The following is a 25,399-nucleotide window of genomic DNA, read 5'->3' as shown; positions in this document are numbered from 1 at the left end:
TCGGCTGGCTGGAGTGCCTCTGTCCTGCGGCATGTTGGGGGCCCAGGGGGTGGCATGGGCAGAAGGTCTGGATCTGGCATGTGGCTTTTCTGGAGCCCTGGGATGTGGTTGGGCTGGGGTCATTGTATCCATTATGTCTTGCTGTGTAACAAATCAGCCCACCCCAAAACTTAATAACTTGAAAACAACAAACATTTACCATCATCGGGTTTCTGAGGCTCAGGAATTTGGGAGCAGGTTAGCTGGGTGGTACTGGCCTGAGGTCAGTCGTGAGGGTGCAGTCATCATGGATTTGACTGGGGTTGAAGGATGTACTTTTAAGGTGGCTCACTCATGTGGCTGTTGGCTGGAGGCCTCAGTTCCTTGCCATGTGGACCGCGCCATAGGGTGGCGGTGGCTTGAGGGTCTTCCAGACATGGCAGCTGCTTCCCCCAGAGTGAGTGAGTGAGGGGAGAGAGCAAGGAGGAAGCCGCTCAATCTTTGTGTCCTAATCTCGGCCATTGTACACCATTGCTTCTGCCATACTCTTCATTAGAGGAGGGTCGTTAAGCCCAGCATACACTCGAGGGGAATCAAGGTCTGCTTTGTGAAGGGAAAAGAATATGAATTTTGGGGTGTATTTTAAAACCAGCACAGGCAGTGATGGGTGTTGGGAGTTAAGCAGCTTTCTCTTGGCTCCCTGAGATAAGCTTGAGGGTGGGTCTCTGTTCTCAAACCGTGAAACTACAAGGTCACGAGTGGATTGGCATTTTAGAGGTCAGCCTGCAGAGTTGAATGTGGATTTCTGTCTTCTCATGCCTTCTTAGAGTCCTTGAAGAGCTTGTGGAGATGTAGACTCATGGGCTGTTTCTCAGCTCTATTGAATCAGAACCCATTTTTTAATAAAACCCTGGGAGGATTCTACCATACATTCAAGTTTGAGGAACAATGCTCTAGAATAAGGGTGTTAAAAATTTGGAGGTTGGGAATTACCTGGTGGTCCAGTGGTTAGGACTCGGTGCTTTCACTGCAGCGGCCTGGGTTCAATCCCTGGTTGGGAAACTAAGATCCTCAAGCTACACAGTGGAGTCAAAAAAAAAAGTGTGGAGGTCAACTGGCAGTCTACTAGAACCCAGCCTATAAGGTAGTGAGTAAGCCGTTGTTCTAGAGTCTGGACACATCCTCAAAGATAGACCATTAGTATTCTTTTTTTGCGGTACTCGGGCCTCTCACTGTTGTGGCCTCTCCCGTTGCGGAGCACAGGCTCCAGACGCTCAGGCTCAGTGGCCATGGCTCACGGGCCCAGCCGCTCCGCGGCATGTGGGATCTTCCCGGACCGGGGCACGAACCCGTGTCCCCTACATCGGCAGGCAGACTCTCAACCACTGCGCCACCGGGGAAGCCCACCATTGGTATTCTTGAACTCTGGACTTGGCATTGAAGATGGCTGGTCAGTAGGTAAAGACCAAACATGAGATTTAAGGGTGGATCATCAGGGACTTCCCTGGTGGTGCAGTGGTTAAGACTCCACACTCCCAATGCAGGGGGCTCAGGTTTGATCCCTGGTCAGGGAACTAGATCCCACATGCATGTCGCAACTGAGAGTTTGCATGCCACAACTAAGGAGCGGGCGAGTTGCAACTAAGGAGCTCACCTGCCACAACTAAGACCCAGTGCAACCAAGTAAATATTAAAAAAAAAAAGAGTGGATCATCAGCGTTCTAGATTCTCTTCTGGGTGAAACTGAGGAAGAACCCCTGTTCTAGAACCTTGGATATTGGCTAGACCATGACCAACGTTATCAATTCTAGAGCCCTGGTTTTACAGGTCAGAGGAGTGATAGTAGCATTTGAGGACCACAAGAGAGTGAATGATGGGCCATTCACTTTCTAGAGTAAAGATGGGTCATTAACGTCCTTGAACTCTGGCTTGTAGCACATCACGAATGCATCCTCTGAGAGGGAGTGGCATGTTCAAGTCTCTGGACTGGGATGTTATATTGGAGCCAAAGTTTCCAGGATTGTCCCAGGTTAGAGATCCAGGGCAGAAATTGGATAATGTGCTCAGAAAGTGACTTGTGGGGACAATATCATCCCTTTGGGGACAGAATAACCTTGTGGTTGGCCTTTGGAATTCAGTTTACCAAATTTGAATCTCAGCTCCAGCACTGACCAGATGAGTTGGATGACAGCTTCCGTCGTCAGCTTTGTCATCTGTAAAATGGGCTTTTGTCAAGACAAAGGAAAACAATTCGTTTGAAGTGCTGTTCAACGCTTAGCTGCTGTTATCCATAGCAGGAGACCCTGGGGGGCTTGGTGGAGGTCCAAGAGATGGCAGGAGGGTGGAGAGGCAGAGGATGACAAAGATGGATAAAGAGAGGGACGTTAAAATCCCAAGAGACTTGGAATTTTGACAAGCACTGCCAGGCCCAGGGGAGGGCAGGAACCGGAGGCTCACAGGCGCACACATAACCTAGGGAGATGCCAACGGGGCCATCCCAGCCTCTTTGCTGTTGTCTGATGAGCTTTGGCATGGTGGTGACTGCAAACCTTCCAAAAATGGCCTGCCAGCTGTCATGTGGGTTTTGGATGTGTGCCTTTTTTAGGGGCAAGCGGTAGCTTTCGTCACCTCCTCAAGAGTGCCTCTAGATCCTCTGAGAAATGGGGTGTCCCGGACAAGAACTTAGCCCCATTAGGCAATGCAGAAAAGACTCAGGCCTTCTGCTTGCGGCATGTCAGTGGTGGGACCCTGGGGAGAGAGAAGTTGGCCTGGGACTCACTGGTTCCTGTTGAGAGCTCCTCACCCCTGGCTGGGGCTTAGGTAGAGATGTCAGATCTTATCTGGGAGCTGATTAAAAAAAACATCCCCATCCCACAGGGGAGGGCCCCCACTGCACAGAGCTTCTGGGGGCGGTGGGTGGTGGGTGGAGGGTGAACACGCAGCACAGTGTATCTGAGCCACGCTTATTCCCAGGGCGGAAGGTTGAACCCTGGCCAAGGATTCTGTGATAATGAAACCCGGAAAGGGATATTTAGCTAATCATTGTTCTAATCTGGAATACAGAGGGACATTCATGGTTCTGGGGCAGGAGAACAGTGGGGCCTCCGTCATTGCTCCTGGGCATTTAGTATGTCCCAGGCGCTGCTTTCATTCTCTAGTTGCAGATCGGGCTCCTAAAGGCCTCTGGCTCTGGGAAGTGGCTCTGTGGTCAGCCCCTCTTTACAGATGAGAAGACTGAGACACACTTGCCCAAAGGCACTCAGATGGGAGGGGGCAGCGCCAGATTTGAACCCAGGCAGCCTGCTGCTGGGGCCACGCAGGGTCATTGCCCTAGAACCAGAAAGCGGGTTTTGGGGTGGGTGTGAAGGGAATATTTTGGGATCAAGGCCTGGAGATTCTGTTGGGACTAAGCAGATGTAGGGGTGTGGGAGCACATCATTGACTGGTGACAGTTATAAGGTGGAGGCCAGAGTTCCAAGGCACGGGGACATCTTGGTTGAGATTTCTGGCCTGGTGTGTTGAGTAGGTGTTGGAGCTCAAAGGTGGCCTGTCAGATGGGCCTGGGAGATAGGGGAGTGGTGGTCTCCAGTTCCGGCGCCAGCCTTCCAGGTTAGCAACTAGAGTACAGAATTGGGGGCCCTGATTCTCAAATGAAGTGTGTTGTCACCTTATCTGCGGTGGCCTTAAGATGCCCTACACTTCAGGCCCCCCCAGGAGAGAGGCTCAAATGGGGTGCGTCCACACCGGCCTCCAGTTAAATTCAGGGTTTAGACTCAGATGTCAGCCCAACTGAGAACTTTCTAGAACAGAACTTGCCAGTCGGCTGCTTGGACACCAGCCCACCTGTCCCTTCTCCCTCCTGCAGCCAAAACGTCTTTCTCAATATACATTGGAGGTGGGAAGTAGGTGGGCAGGGTTTGTAGCAGTTGCTGCCTGTCTCCAAGATCCCAAAACCTCCTAGAACACTGTCCCATAGACCTTTCGGCAATAATGAGAATGTTGTATATTTGCCCTGCCCATTCGGGGAGCTGCTAAGCCACATGTGAATACTGAGCTCTTGAAATGTGGCTAGTGTGATTCAGGAACCGAGTTTTAAAATTTTATTTAAGTTAAATTTAAATAGCCACATGTAGCTTCCGGCTGCCAGACTGAAAGGTGAAGTTCTAGAGCTTTCCAGGGGGGGCGGGGAGGGGAATGTTTTTTTCAAACGTTAGTATTTTGGGCTGCATGTGGAATCTTAAGTTTCCCCACCAGGGATCGAACCCGCGACCCCTGCAGTGGAAGCGCGGAGTCTTAACCGCTGGACTGTCAGCGAAGTCCTCAAATGTTAATCCTCATCCCAACAAAATGCCCACAGAAACAGAAAAGGGTGCAGTCGTGCTGTTGGAGTGGGAGTGGGGGTCCAGACGCCTAGCTTGGCTTGTTCTGTATATCCCACGTCCCTCCCCAAGCAAAGGGTCCAGTGGTTCTCGGTGGATAGTTGTCTGTGGAGAGAGGCTTTAGCGTGTCTGCGCAGCCCGAGTTCACCCACCTCCCCTGCCCTTTTCCCTTTTTAAAAAGCACCTCCTGACCTTGGCAGTGATGTTTATTTCTCTGGGGGAGGGGAGTTATATACAGCAGTGACCCGGATGTCCGGGAGCCCTCACCCTGGGCCTCGGGTGGGGGAAGGAGGCGGTGGCAGAAGGCACACAGTGGTGATGGCCCCTGGAGGAGGCCAGGAATCACGGGTGGGAGTGTAGTGTTCCTGGGAGACCCAGATGGGGAAAGAAGCTCGGCGAGGGCAGCTGGTCCCGAGAGCTCGTGCCGGTTGCTCCTCTCCCGTCCCTACAGGAGGACGCAGGGGCAACCCCCGTCCTTCTTCCTGGGGGCGCTGGGAGGGCAGGGCGGGAGCTCTTGTTCCTGGTACTTCCTGCGGGAAGAGGCTGGTGAGTTTGGGCCGCAGGGAGGGGGGGTGGTGGAGGACGACGGTAAGGGCGCACTGCTCACCGGACGGCCCGCACCAGCTGCTCGAAGGCCTCATCCACATTGAGGCGCAGTTTGGCTGAGGCCTCGAAGTAGGCCACGTGGTGGGAGGCGCTGAAGGTGGAGGCTTCGGATCGGGGGACCTGGGGCGTGGGACACGGAGGAGTCAGGTCCCTGCTTTCAAGGCTGGTCCCAGGGACTTCCCTGGTGGTCCAGTGGTTAAGGCTCCTCGCTGTCAATGCAGGGGCCCAGGTTCCATCCCTGGTGGGGGAACTAAGACTCCACATGCCGCCTGGTGCCGCCCAAAAGGCTGGTCCCAGCTGGGGGAGGCAGAAAGACATACTGTGTTCTCTAACTGGCGTTACATACAGTGAGGGCCCAAGAGAAGAGGAAAACGTCCAGGAAGGTCCTGGCGGAGATGCCCAGCGGGTTAGCTGGGTGCCATCTAAGTAAGGAATCAGGGAAGGCTCCAGAGACCTTCTGCAACCGAGTTGTCAGAGAAACAGAAAAGTCAGGGTGTTCCCAGCAGAGGCCCAAGCAAAGTCCCAAAGGGTGGAAATCCCCAAAGGCTTAATCGAAAAGACGAGTTCTGTGTGAAAATCACACAGTCTGTGTGTATAGGGAAATGGTGAGAACAGAGAAAGGAAAGGACAAGATCATGGAGGGCATCAAAGGCCACGTGGCAGAGCTGGGGTGCTGGGGAGCCATGGGAGGGGTGTGAGCAGGGGAGGGGCAGCCAGAGTGAGAGATTGACTGGCGGGGAGAAACAGGAGGCTGAGGCCAGGGTCCAGGTAGGAACAAGAGGAGGGGACAGGACAGAACATTGGGGCTGGTTGACCCTGGGGGAGGTGCCCTTTTTTCCATCCAGCCACCTCTCCTGAGAACGCCTGTGTGCAACGCTGTGGACTCAGAAGGTCCAAGGTGGGGCAACACGTCTAGTGGGGTGTGTGACAATGGACCGAGGGAGCCAGAGGAGGATCCTGACATGAGGAGTCTCAGGAGGTGCACCAGAAGTAGCCTCCCAGACTGAGATGAGGTCCAGTCGTTCGCGGCGGGGGGGTGGGGTGGGGTGGGGGGTGGGTGGGTGTCCCAGACCTGGCGCTGTGTCTCCAGATCTGCCTTGTTCCCGACCAACACGATGGGGAAGTCATCTCGGTCCTTGACTCGGAGGATCTGCGTGAAGAGCTTGCCCACCTCGTTGAAACTGCGGATGAAGCCAGAGGTCCAGACAGGTGCTCACCCCCAGCGCCCCCCCCCCCCTGCTCCCCACCCCCCATCACTCTCACCTCTGCCGGTCGTTAATGGCAAACACCAGCAGGAAGCCATGGCCGGCGCGCATGTACTGCTCCCGCATAGCACCGAACTCCTCCTGGCCAGCGGTGTCCAGAACTGCAGGGAGGGGAGAGGGGCCTCTGTGGGGACGAGGGTCCCTCCAGCCACCCACCTCCCCCCAAGCCTTCAGCCCTGCCACTCCCCCTCCCACCATCTCCCCTGCCGCCCTCACTGTCTAGCCGGGCTGGGACGCCATCCACCATGCAGATCTTCGTGTAGGAGTCTTCAATAGTGGGGTCGTAGTCAGACACGAAGTATGACTGGTGGGGTGGGAAGAGGACACCTTTACTGCAGTGTCCCAGCAGAGGTGATGTAGCCCTGCCTCTGAGCTCCGACTTTCTCGGCCCCCCCCTCCTTCTGGGTCTCTTCCCCTCTTTTGAGTCTGTCTCCCTCTCTCTGGGTTTCTGTCCCTTCCCATGGCCCTCCCCAGGCTCCTGTCTCTGTCTCCTGGTCCTGTTTTTCTGGTATAAAGTACATTTCCCACATCATGATTACAATCCTGGCTATGTGGCATTGAACGAATCACTTCCCCTCTCTGAACCTCAGTTTTCTCATTTGTAAAATGAGGATAAAAATAGCACTAGGCTTAATCCACTGTTTGTGAGATTCAGGGAAAATCCCTGTTCAGTATTTAATATATCCCCTGGGCATAGTAGGTGCTCAGTTATTGAGAGCCACTGTTGCCCAGAATACCTTCCGGTCTATAGCTCTCCCTCCTCCTCCTCCTCCTTCTCTTCCTTCTTTTTTTTTCTTCTTCCTCCTCCTCCTTCTCCTCCTCCCCCTCCCCCTCCTCCTCTTCGGGCAGCTTCCAGTGTCTCCTCCCAGGGGAAGGTCCCGGTTCCAATCCGGCTGCGGAGAAGCTGCCCCGCCCGCAGGCCGGGCCCCTCCCTTCCTGCCCGCCTCCAGCCAGGCTTTGGGCCAGCTTTGGGTCTGCCCCTGGGTGCAAGGGGCCCAGGGCTGGGGCATTTCTTTACACAGACAGGGGCTCCCTTGCAGGTGCTGGCTGGGGTCTCTTGAGCGGGGGCGGGGGGGGGCCTCTGCGGTAGCATCTCAGTGGCGGACACCTTTCTAGGGTTTTTCTGAGGTGGGAGGATTTCCCTCGGGAATGGGGTGGAAGTTTCCTGGGCAGGGGTGGATTCTCAGGAGAGAAGTGGTGACTTGGCAGCTGGGGGTCTGCAGGCTGCATCCTGCCTGTTAGCGGGGGTGCTTGGCCCTGGGGGGATTAGGGGTGTATCTGCAAAATACATCAGGAGAAGCTCAGGGGTAAAAACTGGGGCCTTGGGAGCATTTGGGAGGTTTGTCATAGACTATAGAGTCTAGAGAATCTTAAAGACCCTGAGATGCATTTAAGATATCAGAGAAACTCCCAAGGAGCAGGTCTTTCTAGGGGTGTCAAGAATCTGGGGACTTACTCCATGGAGATGAGTAAGGGGGGGCTAGCCAGAGTTTCAGAGAGGGGCTCGGGGAATCGGAGTGGAGGAAAACTCAAGATGGAGGAGTGGTGGGTTTTCCTTGGGGAAGGGTGGGGGTCTGGGTCTGGTGAGATAGGGGAACCCCAGAACTTGGGGTCTTAGAGTTCTCTGGAATGGCCAAGGGGCAGGATCTTTTTGAAACCTCTCAGGTCTGAGGGTGCCTCTCTCAGGACTGGGTGGTCCTAGACGGGCCTCAGGGGCAAAGCCTGGGCATAATTTCCAGTTTCTGGGGGAGGTCCCTGTGGGGGAGATTCCAGACTGGGGGAATCTCAAGGGCATCGGGCACAGGCATTCTCTCAGGTTCTGGGTGGCTCAGAGGGGAAGTTTGGGTCTGCGATTTGGGGGAGATGGTGCTCAAGGTTGGGGGGAGGCGGCACCTAGGGGGGTGGGGGCCCATGAGAGTGCTTAGGGTCTGGATGGGGTGACTCTTCTGGATTTAGAGTGCTCCCAGGAGGCACCCACGGTCAGATCAGTAGGGAAGCGGGGTCTTGGGTACTGGGGGTAGGGGTGGTGGGTCTCAAGATACAAGTACAGGAGGAATGTCCCTCATGTAGTGGGTGGAGGCCCTGAGGGGCTCAGGGTCACACCTGAGGGGGACTTTTTTAAGATTAGAAGGCCTCACAGGAGGGTTTCAGTGATGGATCGAGGGGAAACCGGGGTCTCAGGGATCCCGCAAAGGGCTCAGTTCTGGGTCCCGGGGGCACCCCCCCGGGGTGAGGGCCCACTACCTGGATGAACTGGATGGTCAGCGCGCTCTTGCCCACGCCGCCGCCGCCCACGACCACCAGCTTGTGTGTCTCGCTGGGTGGGGGGTCCCCGGGCCCCGGCCCCCCGCCCCGGGGCCGCCCCCGCCCTGTCCCGGACGCCGCCCCGCTGCTCATGTCGCCACCGCTGCCGCTGCCGCCGCTACCGCCTGGGGGGGAACCGGGCGGGGCCTAGGGGCGGGCCACGCTAATAAGGCTACTGCATAATCATGAACTCCAGCAAGAAGGGCTAGTATCTCGGGACACTTAAGAAGGAGGCATGGCCAGGGAAAAGGAGGAGCTATGATAATAAGAGTAGGGGAACGGCGTTCGCTGAGAAGGGGAATTCCAAATGGGGCGGGGACACGCCAATAAGAGAACTGGGCTCACCCCGAGCGGCGCCACGCGCTCTCGGCTGGCCGGCCGTCTGCGGGCGGGGATATGCTAATAAGCTCTCACTCTCTCTTCCCGATGGGTCGGGAAGATAGCTCGGGGTGGGGCTATGCAAATGAAGAACCCCGTGATGCAGTTTCTCAGGGCACCAACTCAGAGGCCTTGTTCCAGTAGGCGGAGCTCGCGGACTCGCGCGCGGCCGTATATAGGCGCGCTCCGAGAAAGTAGCAAGTCCTGAGGGGTAGCTCAACCTCCGTCCTGGGATCCTAGCCAAGCTCCCAACCCGGGCGTCTGGGCTGGATGCTGCAGGCTCCGCCCGCTAAGGGACCCAGGCTTCCGGTTCCCGCTGTCCCAGCCAAGCGGAAGACAGACTGGGAGGGAAGATGGGGCCCTGGAGGGGGGACAGCGGGTAACTGGGCAGGGAGGGGCCGTGAGATCACTGCATTCCTAATCCATGAGCCAGTTCGCCCAAGCCGGGATGCCTGGATTATGCCTGGTCTAGGGTCAGGATTTCTGGGTCTTGAAGGAGGAGGAAGCTGAGAGCCCAGACCCCTAGGAATACCTAGGAGAGAATAGGGCTGGAAGCTTGGACTCCTGGGTCCCCAGAAGGAGGGGACCTGGGGGGTCCTTACTACTAGGTTCGGTAAAGGAGGGAAGCTGAGGGCCCAGACTCTTGGATCCAGAGGTTGGAGGGGCTGGGGACCCAAAATTCTGGATCCGAGGGAGTTAGGATGGGGAACCCGAACACTCGGGTTAGTGTAAGGTAGTTGTTTGAGACCAGGAATGGTCTGAGGATGGCTTGAGGGCCCGACTCCTGGATTTAACAGGAAGGAGGGCTCGGCTTCTGAGTCCCAGGGAGGAGGGAAATGTGAGTCCGGACTCCTCTGTTCTGAGTGAGAGGAATCGGAATTTGGACTTTTTCTGTCCTAAATGAGGAGGATGCTGTAGGGCTGCGCTCCTTGGTTCTAAATTTAGAGAGAAATTGGTATCGGGATTCTGGGATCCCTAGAATGTGGGCGGGGCAACTCCCAGCCTGTCCTGTGTTTTTTTTTTTTTTTCTACGGCCCATTCCGCGGAACTACAACTCCCTCGCATCTGTCACGCTGACCGCTCTTTCCGTCACTTCCTTTTCCGCCGCTCTTTCCGCGCGCGTGCTGGGTGCTTTGGGGCCTAATCGCGGCCTACCGCAACCCCGCCCACTTCACCCCTCACCCCGCTTGCTGTCCCCGCGCGGCGGAGGCGACGCGCGGACTACGCCTCCCGGCGTGCGTCGCGCGCACCCGGCCTATGTGTCCTATTGGTTGCTGGGAAACTGAGTCCGGAGCCTTCCCACCAGCCTTCACGGCACCGTGCTCGATACTTGAAGTCCCGGCAAGCTCGGCGGTGTTTTAGCTCCACCCCTCTCCTCCCTCTGCTCGCGAGCCCCGCCCCAGCCCGCCCCGCCCCGCGCCGGGGCCGGAGCCGCAGCCCGAGCGGCGGGGTAAGATGGCGGCGGCGGTGCGGGCCGCGGGGCTCGGGCCTATCGGGGTGGGCGGGGCGGAGTCGGGTCGCTAGTTGTCCCGGGGTCCTCCCGGCACGCCGCAGGGCTTAGAGGGCTTAGCGGGTCGGCCTCGGGCCTGGTAGCGGCGGCGGCGCCTGGCGCCGAGCGGAGGGCCTTCTGAAGGCCCCGGGACGCGTCTGTGGTCCCGGGGGGCATCTACGGGGCGTCCCCGAGAGGATTGGGGGCGTCCACAGGGCCTGGACTGAGACTGAAACCTGCTTTCCATCATATAGCTGGCTTGGGTCATTTTTGTAGGCACTGTTGATCGTCTTTATGAGCTGACCGGAGGCTAGGGTCTGTTTAGAGGGTTCTGGGGCCATCTTGAGATCTTGAGATATGTCCCGGGGTGAAGGTGATCTGCAAGAGCTGGGGAGTATCTGCAGAGCCAACTATAGCGCCTAGGGTATGTCTGTTAGGGCTGGGAAGTGTCTACATGTGCTGACCTGAGGATGCGGCTCACCTACAGGGGTCTGGGGCCATATAGCTGGTCCTGGAAGAACTGTTCCAGGGCTAGGAAGTCTTTTATAGATACCCAGAGGAGCGGGATGTACCCACGAAGGGAGAGAGGCAAATACTGAGATGTTCTGAGAGGCCTGGATGGGTCTCCAGCTGTCTGGGGAGTGTCTAGTCTGGGTGACAGGAGGCTGGGGGGCAGTTAGAAGGACCTGGAACCATCTAGCTGGCTTTGAGTGTGACTGCAAATTCGAATGCCTTTGGGGGGGGCATATAATTGCATGGAGAATAAGACAATGAAGAGTATTGGAAAATTTGCCCAGCTGTATTGTACTTGCCCTTAGAAAGTAATTCAAATGCACAATGTTGAAAAATTCTGCGTGGCCCTGGGGCTACAGAGAGAGTTAGAATTAGTCCTCCTTGGTCTGGGAAAGTCTATAGGATCGTCTAGACTCATCTAGTGCTGTGCTTTTCAAACTCTTTTGACCTTGATCTACAGTGAGAAATACATTTTTTCATTGAGACCCAGTGTACACCGTCATATGAATTTCATACCCAAGTCCCATTAATTAGTATTTTCATTTACTTGTGATGTATTGTGAAGAATCTTCTACTGTGTTCGATTTGCTTTGATAACAAGCTATTTGTAAAGCACTGAACTGCTATCAAGTTTATAGTTTGGGAAACTGATCTAGAGGGACCTAGCAGCGTCTGCAGAGGCTTCTCAGGTATAAAAGACCTAAGGAGCCGGGGGTGTGTCTGCAAATCCCGGGGCATGTGTGAATGGGCAAGGGAGGATGTTCATTCTACAGAGGGTTTGGGGCTCTGTGGGTCTGCAGTCAGCACATCTTGATTAAGCTTCTCTTATGTGACAGACGCTGTTCTACATAGCGTGTGCTCCCCCCACCCCCACCCAGGTGCCGAAGAGCAGCGCCAGGGCTGGGAACTGTCCAGAGGGGCTTATCAGGGTGAGAGTTGTCTGTGGGAGTTCGGGAAGGAACTGCAGGCTCTTAGAGAGCCAGGAGGCAGCATGGGAGAACTTTCTGAAAATCTGGTACGAGGGAGACCAGGGCCGAGATCTTTTTTTGGCAGGTATGCAACCGAGGGTGTAGGGGAGACCGAAGTAGGGGAAACCTGGGCGTTAAAGGCCGATGATAGGGCTTCCCTGGTGGCGCAGTGGTTGAGAGTCCGCCTGCTGACGCAGGGGACACGGGTTCATGCCCCGGTCCGGGAAGATCCCACGTGCCGCGGAGCGGCTGGGCCCGTGAGCCATGGCCGCTGAGCCTGCGCGTCCGGAGCCTGTGCTCCGCAACGGGAGAGGCCACAACAGTGAGAGGCCCGTGTACCGCAAAAAATATTGTTACTCTGTATATAGACGATGATAATTATTGTTACTCTGTATTGTTACTCTGTGTCAGGAGTCTGTCACCTTTCAATTCTCACAGGCTTTCTCTGACTTAGATACTCCTATTGGGCCCACTTAGAGCTAAGCACACGGCGTTGAGGGTTAGGGGTTTTGAAGCTTTCTAGGAACTGTGGGACCAGATATTTATTGTCTTCAGAGTAGGAGATTTGACAGTTGCAGGGAAGCCTATAGCTGAAATCTTTGTATTTTCTGAAGCCCTAATCAAGATCCCCATCAATCTAAAGAGTGATTTTTCACCTTCTGTATAACCTAAGAATTTCTGTGACATGGCAAAGCCTTGAGCCGCACTTCCACACAAGGGGCAGACAGGTGATCGGAGGGTGCTCCCTGCGGCGTCTAGTGGACAGCATTCCTGAAGTTTGTGTTTTCGTTTTCAAAGTGGCATACTGGTTTTGTAGCTCATTCTATTATAGTTCCATCCTCTGTGTGTAAATACATTTTGTTGGGTCCCTCACCATCGAGGAGAATCGATGCTTTAGGAAGTGGCATGGTGTTTGAGGCGTACCCAGCACACTGGCACGTATCTCGGTTTGGGAAAGGTGGGTTTATGAGACTTCGGGGCAGTGTTTGAAATCACAACTCAACAGAAAAGAGTCTTGGCTCCCGTGAAGGCGGGCTCCCGTGAGGTCTTAAAGTTTGGTTGTGGGGGAAGGTGTGGGAACTGGGGAGGGGTGTGTGGAAATAGGCCGGGAAGGCCTCCCTTTGGCAGAGGAGGCAACAAATTCAGACAAGGGAAGAGGGTTGCTCCAGTCCCTCTAGTGTCTGCGCTGGGCCTGGTACTTGCCCGGGCCTGGGATGCGGTGGAGGAGAGCAGGGATGCTGAAGGGGATACAGTGTTGGAGGCCCCTGAGGTCTTCATGTCCGTCCTCTCCTTCTGCCACCTGGCACCACCGTGCCCTGCCCACCAGCCTCTACTCCAGACTCTCCCCCGCCTCCACCACCAGGTGACCATGGAGGAAGAAGATGAGTCTCGAGGGAAGACAGAGGAGTCAGGCGAGGATCGGGGTGACGGTCCGCCAGATAGAGACCCTACGCTTTCTCCTTCTGCTTTTATTTTGGTGAGACAGCCAGATGCCCGGGGCCGAGGGAGGGAGGGGCCGGGAGTCCAGATTCCAGGGCCCTGACTCGGACCCTTGGGAAAGGAGGGGTTGGGGGGCCAGGACTCTTGGCCTGTCTGTAGGGTTTGAGTCTGGTTGTAGGGGTGTCTGGAATGGCTGTCTCCCAGCAGCAGAGCTTGTGACCTTCCGCATGCATCCCCTGACTGCTCTTTCTTTCCACCCCCTTCACCCTCACTTTTCCTTCAGCGGGCCATTCAGCAGGCTGTGGGAAGTTCCCTGCAGGGGGACCTGCCAAATGATAAAGGTATGACAGCTTCTGGTTCTTCCCAGCCCCCTGCCCCATCTCTGCAGTCTTTCTCCTAATCTCATTCATATACGCTTTCCTGAGGCCTCCTGGGTGCCACCCTTGTGCTGGCACAGGGAGCCCAAGATGGGTTGGACTCCGTGGCTGTCTTGGAGAGGCTCACAGTCTGGCAGAGGGGAGACACAGTCCCAGCACAGAGGTAGCCCGAGGCACCGTGAGAGGGCAGGAGGCCCAGCTAAGCTGGTGTGGAGGGAGATGGGGTCCAGGAAGGCTTCAGTGAGGAGGTGACAGGGGACCTGTGTCTCTAAGGCTGTTGAGCATTGTCTGGTGAAGAGGAAAGCCTGATAGGTGGGGGCGGCACCAGCAGGCACACAGCACAGGGACCACGTTGCTGGACCGAGTTGTGGGTCTTTGGGGCTGGTGGGCAGAGGATGTTGGTGGGAAGGGAAGCAGGATTGCTCCATGGGGACTGGGTCACAGCAAGGCTTAAAGGCCAAGCTGACTTGTCTGGACTTCATCCTGAGGGTGGCTGGGAGGACAAATGGGTGAGAGAGTTGGTGCCTCAAAAGGGTGTTGGGAAGTCCTTCTGGGACCCAGGTTGGGAAGCGGTTGGATGGAGGCCGGGAGAGTAGGCAGGAGCTTGGTTCCTTTGTCAAGAGCTAGGCAGGCTCTTTTTCCTCTGCCAAGCAAGGTCTCTGCAACTAGTCCCCTGTCTCCAATCCCCCATGCAAATCTCTCTCCAGATGGTTCTCAGTGTCATGGCCTTCGATGGAGGCGCTGTCGGAGCCCACGTTCAGAGCCCCGTTCCCAGGAATCAGGGGGGACTGACACGGCTTCTGTGAGTAAGAAGAGGGGGCTAGGGACCTGGACTTCTGGGGCTGGGGGAGGAAGGTCACTGGGGCCTGGATCCCTGAAATGGGGAAATGGAGTTGGGGACCCAGGCTCCTGGGTCTGGGGTGCTGATTGGGGGCAGTGTTGGAGGCTCTGAGGCCTGGTCCCTTGGGTCCTGGAGGCAGTCAGGTTGAGGAGTCAGTTGGATCCTCGTGTTCTCATGGGGTCTCAGATGTCTGGGTTACTGAGAGCTTAGGGCCTGTGTGGGCCCTCACACAAGCAGGGACAGGGTGGAGCCCCTCCTGGCCTATTCCAGGTGTTGGACGTGGCTGCCGATGGCCTCCTCGCGGGGCTGGTGAGCATCCTGGATCCCCCAGATACCTGGGTTCCCAGCCACCTGGACCTGCGGCCTGGCGAGTGAGTATCTGGGCAGCTGGAGTGGGAGAGGCCCCTGGCGTGGGAGTTGGACGCACCTCTGAGGCTCACTCACCCCGTCTTGCAGAAGCGAGGACATGCTGGAGCTGGTGGCCGAGGTCCGAATTGGGGACAGGGATCCAGTCCCCCTTCCTGTACCCAGCCTGCTGCCCCGTGTCAGGGCCTGGAGGACGGGCAAAACGGGTATGTGGGACCAGGGCTGAGTTGGCAGGCAGTCAGCCTCGGCGTCGCATGAGCGTTAGCTGTTGTTGGTAGTAGTAGCGGTGCTGAGTACGTCATCTAGACAAAATCTGTACGGTCATGTCTTTCTCCTGTTAGACTTAAGTAAAGGCTGTATGCACGTGCAGATGTAATTAAAGTTAAAACTGATGTGAGAGCTACCATGTGGGAGCAGTTAGCATGCGTCCGGGGCTTCTGAATATCAGTGTAACTGCGTTAGGAATTCGTCTCCCTAGGACGGGGGACTGTCAGCGTCTCCGACTCCAGGAAGAGAAAAGTCTGAAAGAGGGAAGTCTCTTGCTCGAGGTGGCACAGCCAGTTGCTTAGTGGTGGCCCTGAGCCCGGGGCCTTCTGTGTGTAAAGTGCAAGTTTTTGACTTCTGCGATGTGCACCTGCCCGAGGGAGAGTCTGCTCCCTAGCCCCGCTGCACACAGTGGTAAGCCCCTCAGCAGTGTAGAACAGAGGGTCTCAAACTCGAAAGGGCATCAGAATCACCACGGAGGACTTGGTAATCCACAGGTCACTAGGCCCATCCCCAGGGTTTCTGATGCAGCAGGCCTGGAGTTGGTAGGGCCCGGGAATTTGTATTTCTAACTAACTCCCCAGTGATGCTGCTGCAGATCCCCTGGGACCCTGATGAGAACCCTGGGTTTAGACTTCCCTTCTGCCACGTAATACCTGGGGAGGGGTGGAGGGGAGAGGAAGACGTAGCAGAAGGTCAGCTACGAGCAACTGTTCTGCCAGAGGCTTGCACACCCTCTGAACCAGTTCATGTTTTCCTTGTCCTTTTTTTTTTTTAAGGTTTAACTTTATGTGTTTTTGGCTGTGTCGGGTCTACACTGCTGCGCGTGGGCTTTCTCTAGCTGTGGCAAGCAGGGGGCCACTCTTCACTGCAGTGGTGGCCTCTCCTGTTGGTGGAGCACCGGCTCTAGGCACGTGGGCTTCAGTAATTGTGGCTCACGGGCTCTAGAGCACAGGCTCAGTAGCTGTGGCGCACGGGCTTAGTTGCTCTGCAGCATGTGAGATCTTCCTGGACCAGGGCTCGAACCCGTGTCCCCTGCATTGGCAGGAGGATTCTTAACCACTGCGCCACCAGGGAAGTCACATCCTCGTCCTTTCTTTTTTCTCACAGATCTGGGGTGACTTACTTATCCTTTAGACTCAGGGGACATGGTGACTGGGGCCTACCACGCTCTTAGGGGGCCGCCACACTCTTAGGGGCCCACAAAAGTATTTTTGTTTCTTTTATTATTTTTTTAAATTTTATTTATTTATTTATTTATTTGGCCACACCACATGGCTTGTGGGATCTCAGTTCCCCAACCAGGGATTGAACCGGGCCTCAACAGTGAAAGCCCAGAATCCTAACGACTAGGCCACCAGGGAACTCCCTCTTCATTTCTTTTGAAACCAGAAGCCATAGGGGATAAGTAAACAAGTGAGCGGGACAGGGTTCCAATCAAATGTTATTTACAAAAACAGGTGATGTGTGGGATTTGGCCCTTGGGCTTTAAGTGCTATCCGTAGCTGTGTCTGGAACCTAATAGCTGTTTTCAGCAGGACTCTGGGGTTATGTTTTGGGTTTTTGTGGTTGTTGTTGTTTTAAAATATTTATTTATTTATTTATTTTGGCTGTGCCAGGTCTTAGTTGTGGCGTGCGGAATTTTTTTTTTTTTTTAGTTGCGGCATGTATACGGGATATAGTTCCTCGACCAGGGATCAAACCCGGGCCCCCTGCATTGGGAGCACGGAGTCTTACCCACTGGACCACCAGGGAAGTCCCTATGTTTTGTTTTCTTATTCCAAGTGTTTCTCGGTCTTCGTTTGGAAAATATTAAGAAGGCAAGAAGAACTCACCCATAGTCCTTTAAAAGAAAAACTATTTAAAGGAAGCGGATGTCTCGAGTTTGCAGACTGCTACGATCTGCAGACGTGGTTTTTGCCTCAGGTGGTGGTAATAACAGCCCGGGTAGTCAGAGTTTGTGCTCAGCAAGTCCTTGAAGGCAGGGATTTTTGTCTCTTGTTTGCGGTTCTGTTCTATACCCCAAGCCGCATCTGTCAGATTGATGATCAGAAAAAATGTGTTGAATGAATGAGCAAACTCCCCTTTTATAGATGAGGAAACCAAGGCAGATAGCAGTTGAGTTGCTTGCCCTCGGGCATATTGCGGGAGAGGGCTGGAGCCTGGGATCCGGGTGGGGAGGTGGCTCTGGTGCTGCCTTCTTAGCCCCGGGCTTCCCTGGCATTGTTCATGTGACCATGCCTGCGTCCTTGCTGGGGCAGGATCCTGGCAGTTACATGTGGTTGAGAGAGTGGCCGCTGGACTCTGATGTGTGTGTCTGAATCCTGGCCCCGTCATCCGCCCCGGGGGCAGCCTCGATCAGTTGTCTCCACATGTGTGACTTGTGATGCTGAGACCGTGGAGTGCTTCGAAAGCAAGGTCTCGGGAGGGCGGACAAAATAACGGAGGACAGCATGATGCCTGGCCTGGTCAGTGATGTCTGAGTCCCAAGCAGATGTCGCCCCTGGGATGGGGCTCATCACAGAGTGGCGGGGGCACGGTGAGGACTCGGGCTCTCAGGGCTCACCAGCTTTGCCACTTTCTGACTCTGGAGAGGGAGTTTCACCTTCTGAGCCTCACGTTAGGCCTCCTGTACAAAGGGATAGATTCCCTCAAGAGGCAGCCGGCTCATCAGGCCAGGGCTTGACCCCTGCAGGTGGTCCTAGGTTGGAACCCTGGCTCTCCCATCCCAGCCTGTGCCTCCTGCAGGAACATCACTGCTGTCATTGGTCAGGGCGGTCTTGGGCCGCAGGCTAGCTTACATCTCCAGATATGAGAGTGCGGGCTCGGGGGCCACACTGACCGAGTTTGCATCCTGACTCCCCCCTGCTGACTGTGCTCTAGGGGAAGATGCCACAGCTCTCTGTGCTGCAGTTTCCTCCTGGGACCCCGGGTCGCAGTACCTACAGCGTGGAGTGTAGGTACTGTTGTTAGGAGCATCTTATGTGTTGACACACGTGAAGCACTGGAAGCAGTGCCTGCTGGTGTGGCGAGTGCTGAGCGAGGGGGACCAGCAGATGGGGTGCTGACCTGCCTGCGGGCCCCTCCGCTGCACTGGGACAGGCACCTGACCACCACCCTGTCTCCGCTCTTCCTTTGCAGTTTCTCCGCAGTCTCACTCTTCTCGACCCACCTGTGCCCGCCACCTCCTCACCTTGGGCACTGGAGACGGGGGCCCTGCTCCGCCCCCTGCCCCCTCCTCTGCCTCCTCTTCGCCTTCCCCTTCCCCCTCATCATCCTCCCCTTCCCCGCCTCCCCCTCCACCACCCCCGGCCCCCCCGGCCCCTCCTGCACCCCGGTTTGATATCTATGACCCCTTCCACCCCACCGACGAGGCCTATTCCCCACCGCCTGCTCCAGAGCAGAAGTACGACCCCTTCGAGCCCACTGGCTCCAACCCCAGCTCATCGGCGGGGACCCCCTCACCTGAGGAGGAGGAGGAGGAGGAGGAAGAGGAGGAGGAGGAGGAAGAGGAAGAAGAGGAGGAGGAAGCCCTGTCCCAGAGCATCAGCCGCATCTCAGAGACCCTGGCGGGCATCTACGACGACAACAGCCTGAGCCAGGACTTCCCAGGTGACGAGAGCCCGGGCCCGGACCCCCAGCCCCTGCAGCCGACTCCAGCCCCTGGCACACCGCCCCAGGCCGACTCCACCCGGGCCGACGGAGCCACACGCCGGCGCGTCTTTGTGGTGGGGACTGAGGCGGAGGCCTGTCGGGAAGGCAAGGTCTCCGTGGAGGTGGTGACGGCCGGTGGCGCCGCCCTCCCGCCCCCTCTGCTGCCACCGGGCGACTCAGAGATTGAGGAGGGTGAGATTGTTCAGCCTGAGGAGGAGCCCAGGATGGCGCTCTCCCTCTTCCGGGCCGGCGGCCGGGCCGCACGACCCCCTCCGGCGGCCCCGGCCCCCGCTGCGGCCCAGCCCCCGCCCCCGCCGCCCGTCCCCCGGGCCCCCGAGGGGGACGACTTCTTGTCTCTGCACGCGGAGTCCGACGGCGAGGGCGCCCTGCAGGTGGACCTTGGGGAGCCGGCCCCCGCCCCGCCCACCGCAGACGCGCGCTGGGGCGGCCTGGACCTGCGCCGCAAGATCCTGACCCAGCGGCGCGAGCGCTACCGGCAGCGCTCGCCCTCCCCGGCCGCCGCCCCCGCCTCCGCTGCCCCCACTGGCCCGCCCACCCGCAAGAAGTCGAGGCGGGAGCGCAAGAGGAGCGGCGGCGAGGCCAAGGAGGCCGCCTCGTCCTCCTCTGGCGCGCAGCCCGCCCCGCCGGCCCCGGCCTCCCCCTGGGACTCCAAGAAGCACCGCTCCCGGGACCGCAAGCCGGGCTCCCACGCCTCGTCGTCCGCCCGCCGCCGCTCGCGGTCCCGCTCCGCCCGCCGCCGCTCGCGGAGCACCGACCGGCGCCGCGGGGGCAGCCGCAGGTCCCGGTCTCGGGAGAAAAGGCGGCGGCGGCGGCGCTCGAACTCCCCGCCCCCGGCCACCTCCTCGTCGTCGTCTTCCAGGCGCGAGCGGCACCGCGGCAAGCACCGGGATGGCGGTGGCAGCAAGAAGAAGAAGAAGCGGTCGCGGTCCCGGGGCGAGAAGCGGTCTGGGGACAGTGAGAAGGGCCTTGCCCCGGCCCAGCCGCCCTCCGGCTCCACCTCCTTGGGCGGAGAGCGAGACAGCCGCCGCCGGGGGGCCGTGCCGCCCTCCATCCAGGACCTCACGGACCACGATCTCTTTGCCATCAAGCGGACCATCACCGTGGGCCGGCCGGACAAGCCTGACCCCCGAGGCCCCTCACCGGCTCCGGCCTCATCGCCCAAGCGCGAGGTCCTATACGACTCCGAGGGACTGAGCGCCGAGGAGCGGGGAGGCAAGAGCAGTGAGAAGGACCGGCGCCGCTCTGGGGCTGCCTCCTCCTCCTCTTCCTCCCGGGAGAAGGGATCACGGCGGAAGGCACTGGATGGGGGGGATCGGGACCGGGACAGGGACAGAGATAGGGACAGGGACAGGTCATCCAAGAAGGCCCGGCCCCCCAAGGAGTTGGCGCCCTCTTCAGGGCCCCCGCCAAAGCCACCTGTCAGCAGCGGCTCAGGCTCCTCGTCCTCGTCGTCCTCCTCATCCTCCCGGAAGGTGAAGCTACAGTCCAAGGTGGCCGTGCTGATCCGAGAGGGTGTCAGCAGCACCACATCAGCCAAGGAGGCCACGTCTGCTGGCCTGGGCTCCATCGGAGTCAAGTTCAGCCGAGACCGAGAGAGCCGCTCCCCCTTCCTCAAGCCGGATGAGAGGGCCCCTACTGAGGTGGCCAAAGCAGCTCAGGGCAGCACCAAGCCCAAAAAGACCAAGGTCAAGGCCAAGGCTGGGGCCAAGAAAGCCAAGGGGACCAAGGGAAAGACCAAGCCATCCAAGACCAGGAAAAAGATCCGCAGCGGTGGGGGCAGTGGCGGTGGGGGCAGTGGCCCTGCGACGCTGAAGAAGTCCAAGGCGGACAGCTGCAGCCAGGCGGCGGGAGCCAAAGGGGCCGAGGAGACTTCCTGGTCCGGGGAAGAGCGGGCAGCGAAGGCCCCTAGCACCCCGCCCCCCAAGGCGGCCCCTCCACCCCCTGCTCTCACGCCCGACTCGCAGACTGTGGATAGCAGCTGCAAGACACCTGAGGTCTCCTTCCTGCCAGAAGAGGCCGCTGAGGAGGCTGGAGTCCGAGGTGGGGCGGAGGAGGAGGAGGAGGAGGAAGAGGAGGAGGAGGAGGAGGAGGAGGAGCAGCAGCCGGCCACCAGCACGGCCACCAGCACGGCTGCGGCCGCTCCTAGCACCGCTCCTAGTGCGGGGTCCACGGCTGGCGACTCGGGGGCGGAGGATGGGCCAGCCCCCCGTGTCTCCCAGCTGCCCACGCTGCCCCCACCCATGCCCTGGAACCTGCCCGCTGGTGTAGACTGCACTACCAGCGGTGTCCTGGCCTGTGAGTGTCCCCTGGGGGGGGCTGGGGCACATTAGGGTGGACAGACAGGATCAGGGAGGAGGTCGTGTGGGGACAAACTTGGAGGCAGTGGAGATACCTTGGAAGGGGTGGGTGTAGTGACCAGGACTGGGAGGGCCTTGGGTGGGTAAGGGCCAGTCAGGGTCTGTCCAGAAGGCTCCACGATGTTTGGGTGCACTGGGAGAGCACTGGGCAGATGGGAGCAGCGGGCAGCCAGTCCAGCAGAGACTGGAGGAGTGGGGTGTGTCCTGGGGTCCACCTAGAGGTAGACTGGGGTAGGCTTGGTGGAGGGACCGGAATCGGGGAGTAGGGAGCAGTGTCCCTTAAGGGATGGCAGGAGCCTTTGCTAGACTGCAGAGGTGGGGAGAGAGGCTACGGGGGCTCGGGACCAACTCGTCACTGTGTGACTCTGGCCACACGCCACCCCCACCCCTGCCCCACACACACCTTGAGTCCTAAGAACATACAGGGTGTGGGCTGGTTCTCTTGGTGGCTGAGGCCCCTTTTCCCAGTTATGAGCCTGAGACCTTATAGCCTGTCTGGGGGCCCGGGGCGGGAGGTGGCACGTGGCTGGGTGAGGGTCACCCTCTTCTCTTGCGTCAACTCCCGATCCTTGTCGTCCACTCTCCACCTACTGCAGTGACTGCACTTCTCTTCAAGATGGAAGAAGCCAATCTGGCAAGCCGAGCAAAGGCCCAGGAGCTGATCCAGGCCACCAACCAGGTGGGCTTCCTTGGGGAAGAGTCCCCGCAGCCCCTTCTCTTGTCCCCTGCTTCGGGTTAGGAGAGGAACTTCAGCTCCCAGCAGGCTTTGGGGCAAGGTATCTGCCAGAAGAGGAGCCTGTTGCCTCTGGGACTATTGGGAAATCAGGGTGGGAATAGGGGTACATGTTCCGTCCTCCCCTCCACCTCCCTTTGCTTATTCTCCAACCTTTTCCCACAGATCCTCAGCCACAGGAAGCCCCCCTCAAGTCTGGGGGTGACGCCAGCTCCTGTGCCCACCTCTCTGGGTCTGCCCCCTGGCCCCTCCAGCTACCTGCTCCCTGGCAGCCTCCCCCTGGGGGGCTGTGGCTCTACCCCTCCCACCCCCACTGGGCTGGCTGCAGCGTCTGACAAGAGAGAGGGCAGCAGCAGCTCCGAGGGACGTGGTGACACAGACAAGGTGAACTGGGCTTGGGAGAGGTGGGTTAGTGGTGACAGTTTTGCAGAGAACGCAGGCAGATAACTGAGATGCAGGGGCCCGAGGAGAATGCCAGAGACTGATGCCAGCAGATGAGGACTTAGATAAAACTGAAATCACTAAATTGTAAGGAACTAAACTTTCACTTGATTAGATGATTGGGAAAGGGGTGCTAGACAGGTTTTTAAAGAATTTCGTATAGAGATGGGATGGAGGTAGGGAGAGAAAGAGAGAAATAGATATGGATATAAACACATGCATGTTTATACATATACCTACTACAGTCTACTCTTTGGTCATCTATACCTCTCTCTCTCACCCCGATCTTTTTGTGTAAGGGGGGCTCGGGGTGGTTTACAAACAAAAAATCAAGCATCTGTTCCTGGACGGAGGGAGGAAGAATGGGTGCAGGGCAAACAGGCCCCCCCTCCCCCCACTACATCTGGCTCCTCCTCCTGGGCCTTGGGGCTGTGTACCTTTTGGGTGGATCTGGTTGCTGGTCGCTATGGCCCTGTCACCAGATGATGGCGCTGCTCACCCTTTTCGCACCCCACATACAGAGCCAGAAGAAAAGCAGAACAAACCCCCGTGTTATAAGCCCCGTATAAACGGAGGTGGGGCCACAGCTTTGATGTGTACTTGTCCATGGCCTGCGCCATGGGCTGCGGGACAGGGACAGTACAGGCCCTGAGACGAGCAGCAGGTCCCTGTTCCGCCAGTGAGGCTGCCCTGTCTGTTCTCTGCCATCGTTCTCTCTCTCCACATATGAGACGGGTGCAGGACATAATCCCTTTCTGTTGGCCGCATATTTAGAAACCCACTCCTGTGGGGCTAGGGAGGCCTGAAGAGTCCCCCTGGGGTGGCCGTGGCTCCCCCAGCAGCTCAGTAGCTCACCCAACAGTTGGCATTCGTGTTTCATGGGAGATATTGGCCCTGAAGTCTGGGGTGTCCTGCCCTTCCCAGGCCTCAGTTTATCTGCCCCCATCTTCTCTGGGATGGTAGGGAACAGCCGCCTGGCTCAGGTCTGTCTCCCTACTAGACTGTAAGGGCAGGGGACACATGGGTCCTGGTCATGGATGCCTGGGACAGCCCAGGGTCCAGCCTGGAGGAGATGCTAGTGACATTGAGAGGCCCAGGCCTGGCCTGGGGTCTGGGGCGACTGTAGCAAGGGGAGAACAGGGCAGACCCTAAGCAGGATTTCCACCTCTGGGAGTAGCTGGATGGTCAAGAAGTCTGAGCTGGTGGGCAGGTGAGTGGAGGTAGGGGTTCTGCAGTAACTCACCTGGCCTTTGCTGTCCCTTCTTCCCACTGTCGCCACCCTCGCCAGTATCTGAAGAAGCTGCACACGCAGGAGCGGGCAGTAGAGGAGGTGAAGCTGGCCATCAAGCCGTATTATCAGAAGAAGGACATCACCAAGGAGGAGTACAAGGACATCCTGAGGAAGGCCGTCCACAAGGTGGGGCCCAGAGGGGGACAAGATGCGCAGAGGTGGGGAGAGGATGAGACGGAGTGATGGACGTGAGCAGACAGGCGTACAGAGATGGGGAGACAGAGGGGCAGTGGGTCACTCTGGAAGGCGAGAGGGTGACAGGATGCCTCAAGCCCACCTGGGCCTGTTCTGCTGGCATCAGGGGGACAAGTAGGGACGTTGGCCTGGATTTTGGCGGAGGGGTTCCCATCCCAGTCCCCAGCTGTGCTCAGCAGTCCAGGTGCAGGGGACCATGGGGGCTGGCGGTGACTGCAGCTGCCCCTTGCCCCCCAGATCTGCCACAGCAAAAGTGGGGAGATCAACCCGGTGAAGGTGAGCAACCTGGTGCGCGCCTACGTCCAACGCTACCGCTACTTCCGCAAGCACGGCCGCAAGCCAGGGGACCCTCCGGGGCCCCCACGGCCGCCCAAGGAGCCGGGACCCCCTGACAAGGGCGGCCCGGGCCTGCCCCTGCCCCCTCTCTGAGATCCCCAGCCGCCCCTTTCCTCCTTCGCTGCCTCTCTGGAATTCTGGACGTATTTATGGCTCTGCCTCCCTACGTCCCTCCCCTGTCAGTGGGATGATTGGGGGAGGGTTGCTGCGGGAAAGAGGAGAGCCCCCTGCCCAGCCCCACTGCCATCTCCCTGGCCCCAAGCCTGTGCCCATTGCCCCTCCCCTCTGTTCGTGCCCCTACCCCAGTTTCATTAAAGATTTCATGAAATATTACCCCTGAGCCCCAGGACTTTTAGCCCTTTCTTTTCAGAGTCCAGTTTGGGAAAGGGTCGGGGAGGAGCCTTGGCCCAAGTGTGAGGGTGGTTAGCGGGGAAGTAGACGGTGTGACTTGGGAAAAGTGCATTCCTCTCACTGGGCCTGTTTCTTCGTCTATAAAGTGGGTGTTGTGAGGATTAAGAAAGACGCAGGCGGGTGAAGCACTTTGAACCGGACCTGGCACATAGGAAGCCGTTGCTACTGATACAGAGTGGTGGTGATGGGAGGGAGAGGTCCCTGCCCCACCTGACCAGTGTCTGCCCAGCTCAGGGCGTCTAGGTGCTATTTGTCTAACCTTGGAATTGCCCCAGAAACAGGATCTTTGTCCTCCATTCAGTTTTTTTTTTTTTTTTTACCAGTCCTATGAGGCTGGGGTGATCTAATTGACTCCCCCGAGATGGAGAGGGAAACTGAGGCATGGAGCAGCAAGGGCCACACAGTGAATCAGGGCTGTGCTGGCCTCCATCAGTCCCTGTTACCCAGAACCCAGGCGCGGTGAGGAGAGGTGGGTGCAGCCAGGCTGCGGGGGGAGGGTGGGTTCCGATTGGGGGTGGGCTCAGAATTCCTTTACAACTGGCCCTCACAGGCCCACATGGAGGGGAGCCCAGGGCCCGGAAAGGAGAAGGACTTGCCTGAGGTCACCTAGCAGGAGTTGGGAGGGGACCCAAGGTCCCTGACAGGCAGGACAGGCAGGCGAAAGGCTCTGTGCTTACTGGACGTCGGCCTGAATTGTTCATAGGCAAGACGGGCGTTCCAGAGTGAGCCCCAGGGTCGGCCTCAAAGAGTGGCACCCTTAGAGTCAGACCTGGATTCTGACCTGCCTTGTA

At 57.9% G+C, this 25,399-nt stretch overlaps 2 protein-coding genes across 9 annotated transcripts; one reads left to right on the top strand and one right to left on the bottom strand.

The window, feature by feature from the left end:
• Positions 1 to 4,546: 4,546 nt before the first annotated feature.
• Positions 4,547 to 8,674, bottom strand: RRAS (RAS related). 2 transcript variants are annotated; one of them, XM_032611777.1, is made up of 6 exons: positions 8,474 to 8,674; positions 6,446 to 6,533; positions 6,228 to 6,330; positions 6,037 to 6,145; positions 4,966 to 5,261; positions 4,547 to 4,888 (listed from the first exon to the last, which is right to left on the bottom strand). In XM_032611777.1, exons 1-6 carry the CDS (start codon positions 8,624 to 8,626, stop codon positions 4,804 to 4,806), a joined length of 834 nt encoding a protein of 277 aa, XP_032467668.1. In that variant the 5' UTR covers positions 8,627 to 8,674; the 3' UTR covers positions 4,547 to 4,803. The 2 variants fall into 2 exon arrangements, with proteins under 2 accessions (XP_032467668.1, XP_032467669.1); XM_032611778.1 differs by having other exon boundaries at positions 4,966 to 5,084; positions 8,474 to 8,664.
• A 1,570-nt stretch (positions 8,675 to 10,244) lies between these two features.
• SCAF1 (SR-related CTD associated factor 1) lies at positions 10,245 to 24,537 on the top strand. 7 transcript variants are annotated; one of them, XM_032611775.1, is made up of 11 exons: positions 10,245 to 10,361; positions 13,245 to 13,358; positions 13,605 to 13,662; positions 14,406 to 14,500; positions 14,810 to 14,910; positions 14,996 to 15,111; positions 18,311 to 21,139; positions 21,798 to 21,880; positions 22,100 to 22,318; positions 23,664 to 23,792; positions 24,099 to 24,537. In XM_032611775.1, the coding sequence occupies exons 2-11, from the start codon at positions 13,251 to 13,253 to the stop codon at positions 24,288 to 24,290; spliced, it is 3,930 nt and encodes a 1,309-aa protein (XP_032467666.1). In that variant the 5' UTR covers positions 10,245 to 10,361; positions 13,245 to 13,250; the 3' UTR covers positions 24,291 to 24,537. The 7 variants fall into 7 exon arrangements, with proteins under 7 accessions (XP_032467666.1, XP_032467663.1, XP_032467662.1 ...); XM_032611772.1 differs by having other exon boundaries at positions 10,274 to 10,361; positions 13,209 to 13,358; XM_032611771.1 differs by lacking the exon at positions 10,245 to 10,361 and adding an exon at positions 11,618 to 12,839 and having other exon boundaries at positions 13,209 to 13,358.
• The last annotated feature ends 862 nt before the right edge of the window (positions 24,538 to 25,399 follow it).

Source organism: Phocoena sinus, chromosome 19 (genome assembly GCF_008692025.1).
Source record: "Phocoena sinus isolate mPhoSin1 chromosome 19, mPhoSin1.pri, whole genome shotgun sequence".
Classification (NCBI taxonomy): Eukaryota; Metazoa; Chordata; class Mammalia; order Artiodactyla; family Phocoenidae; genus Phocoena; species Phocoena sinus.
The sequence above is the reverse complement of the archived record's forward strand: the minus strand, read 5'-3'. Positions and strand labels throughout refer to the sequence as shown.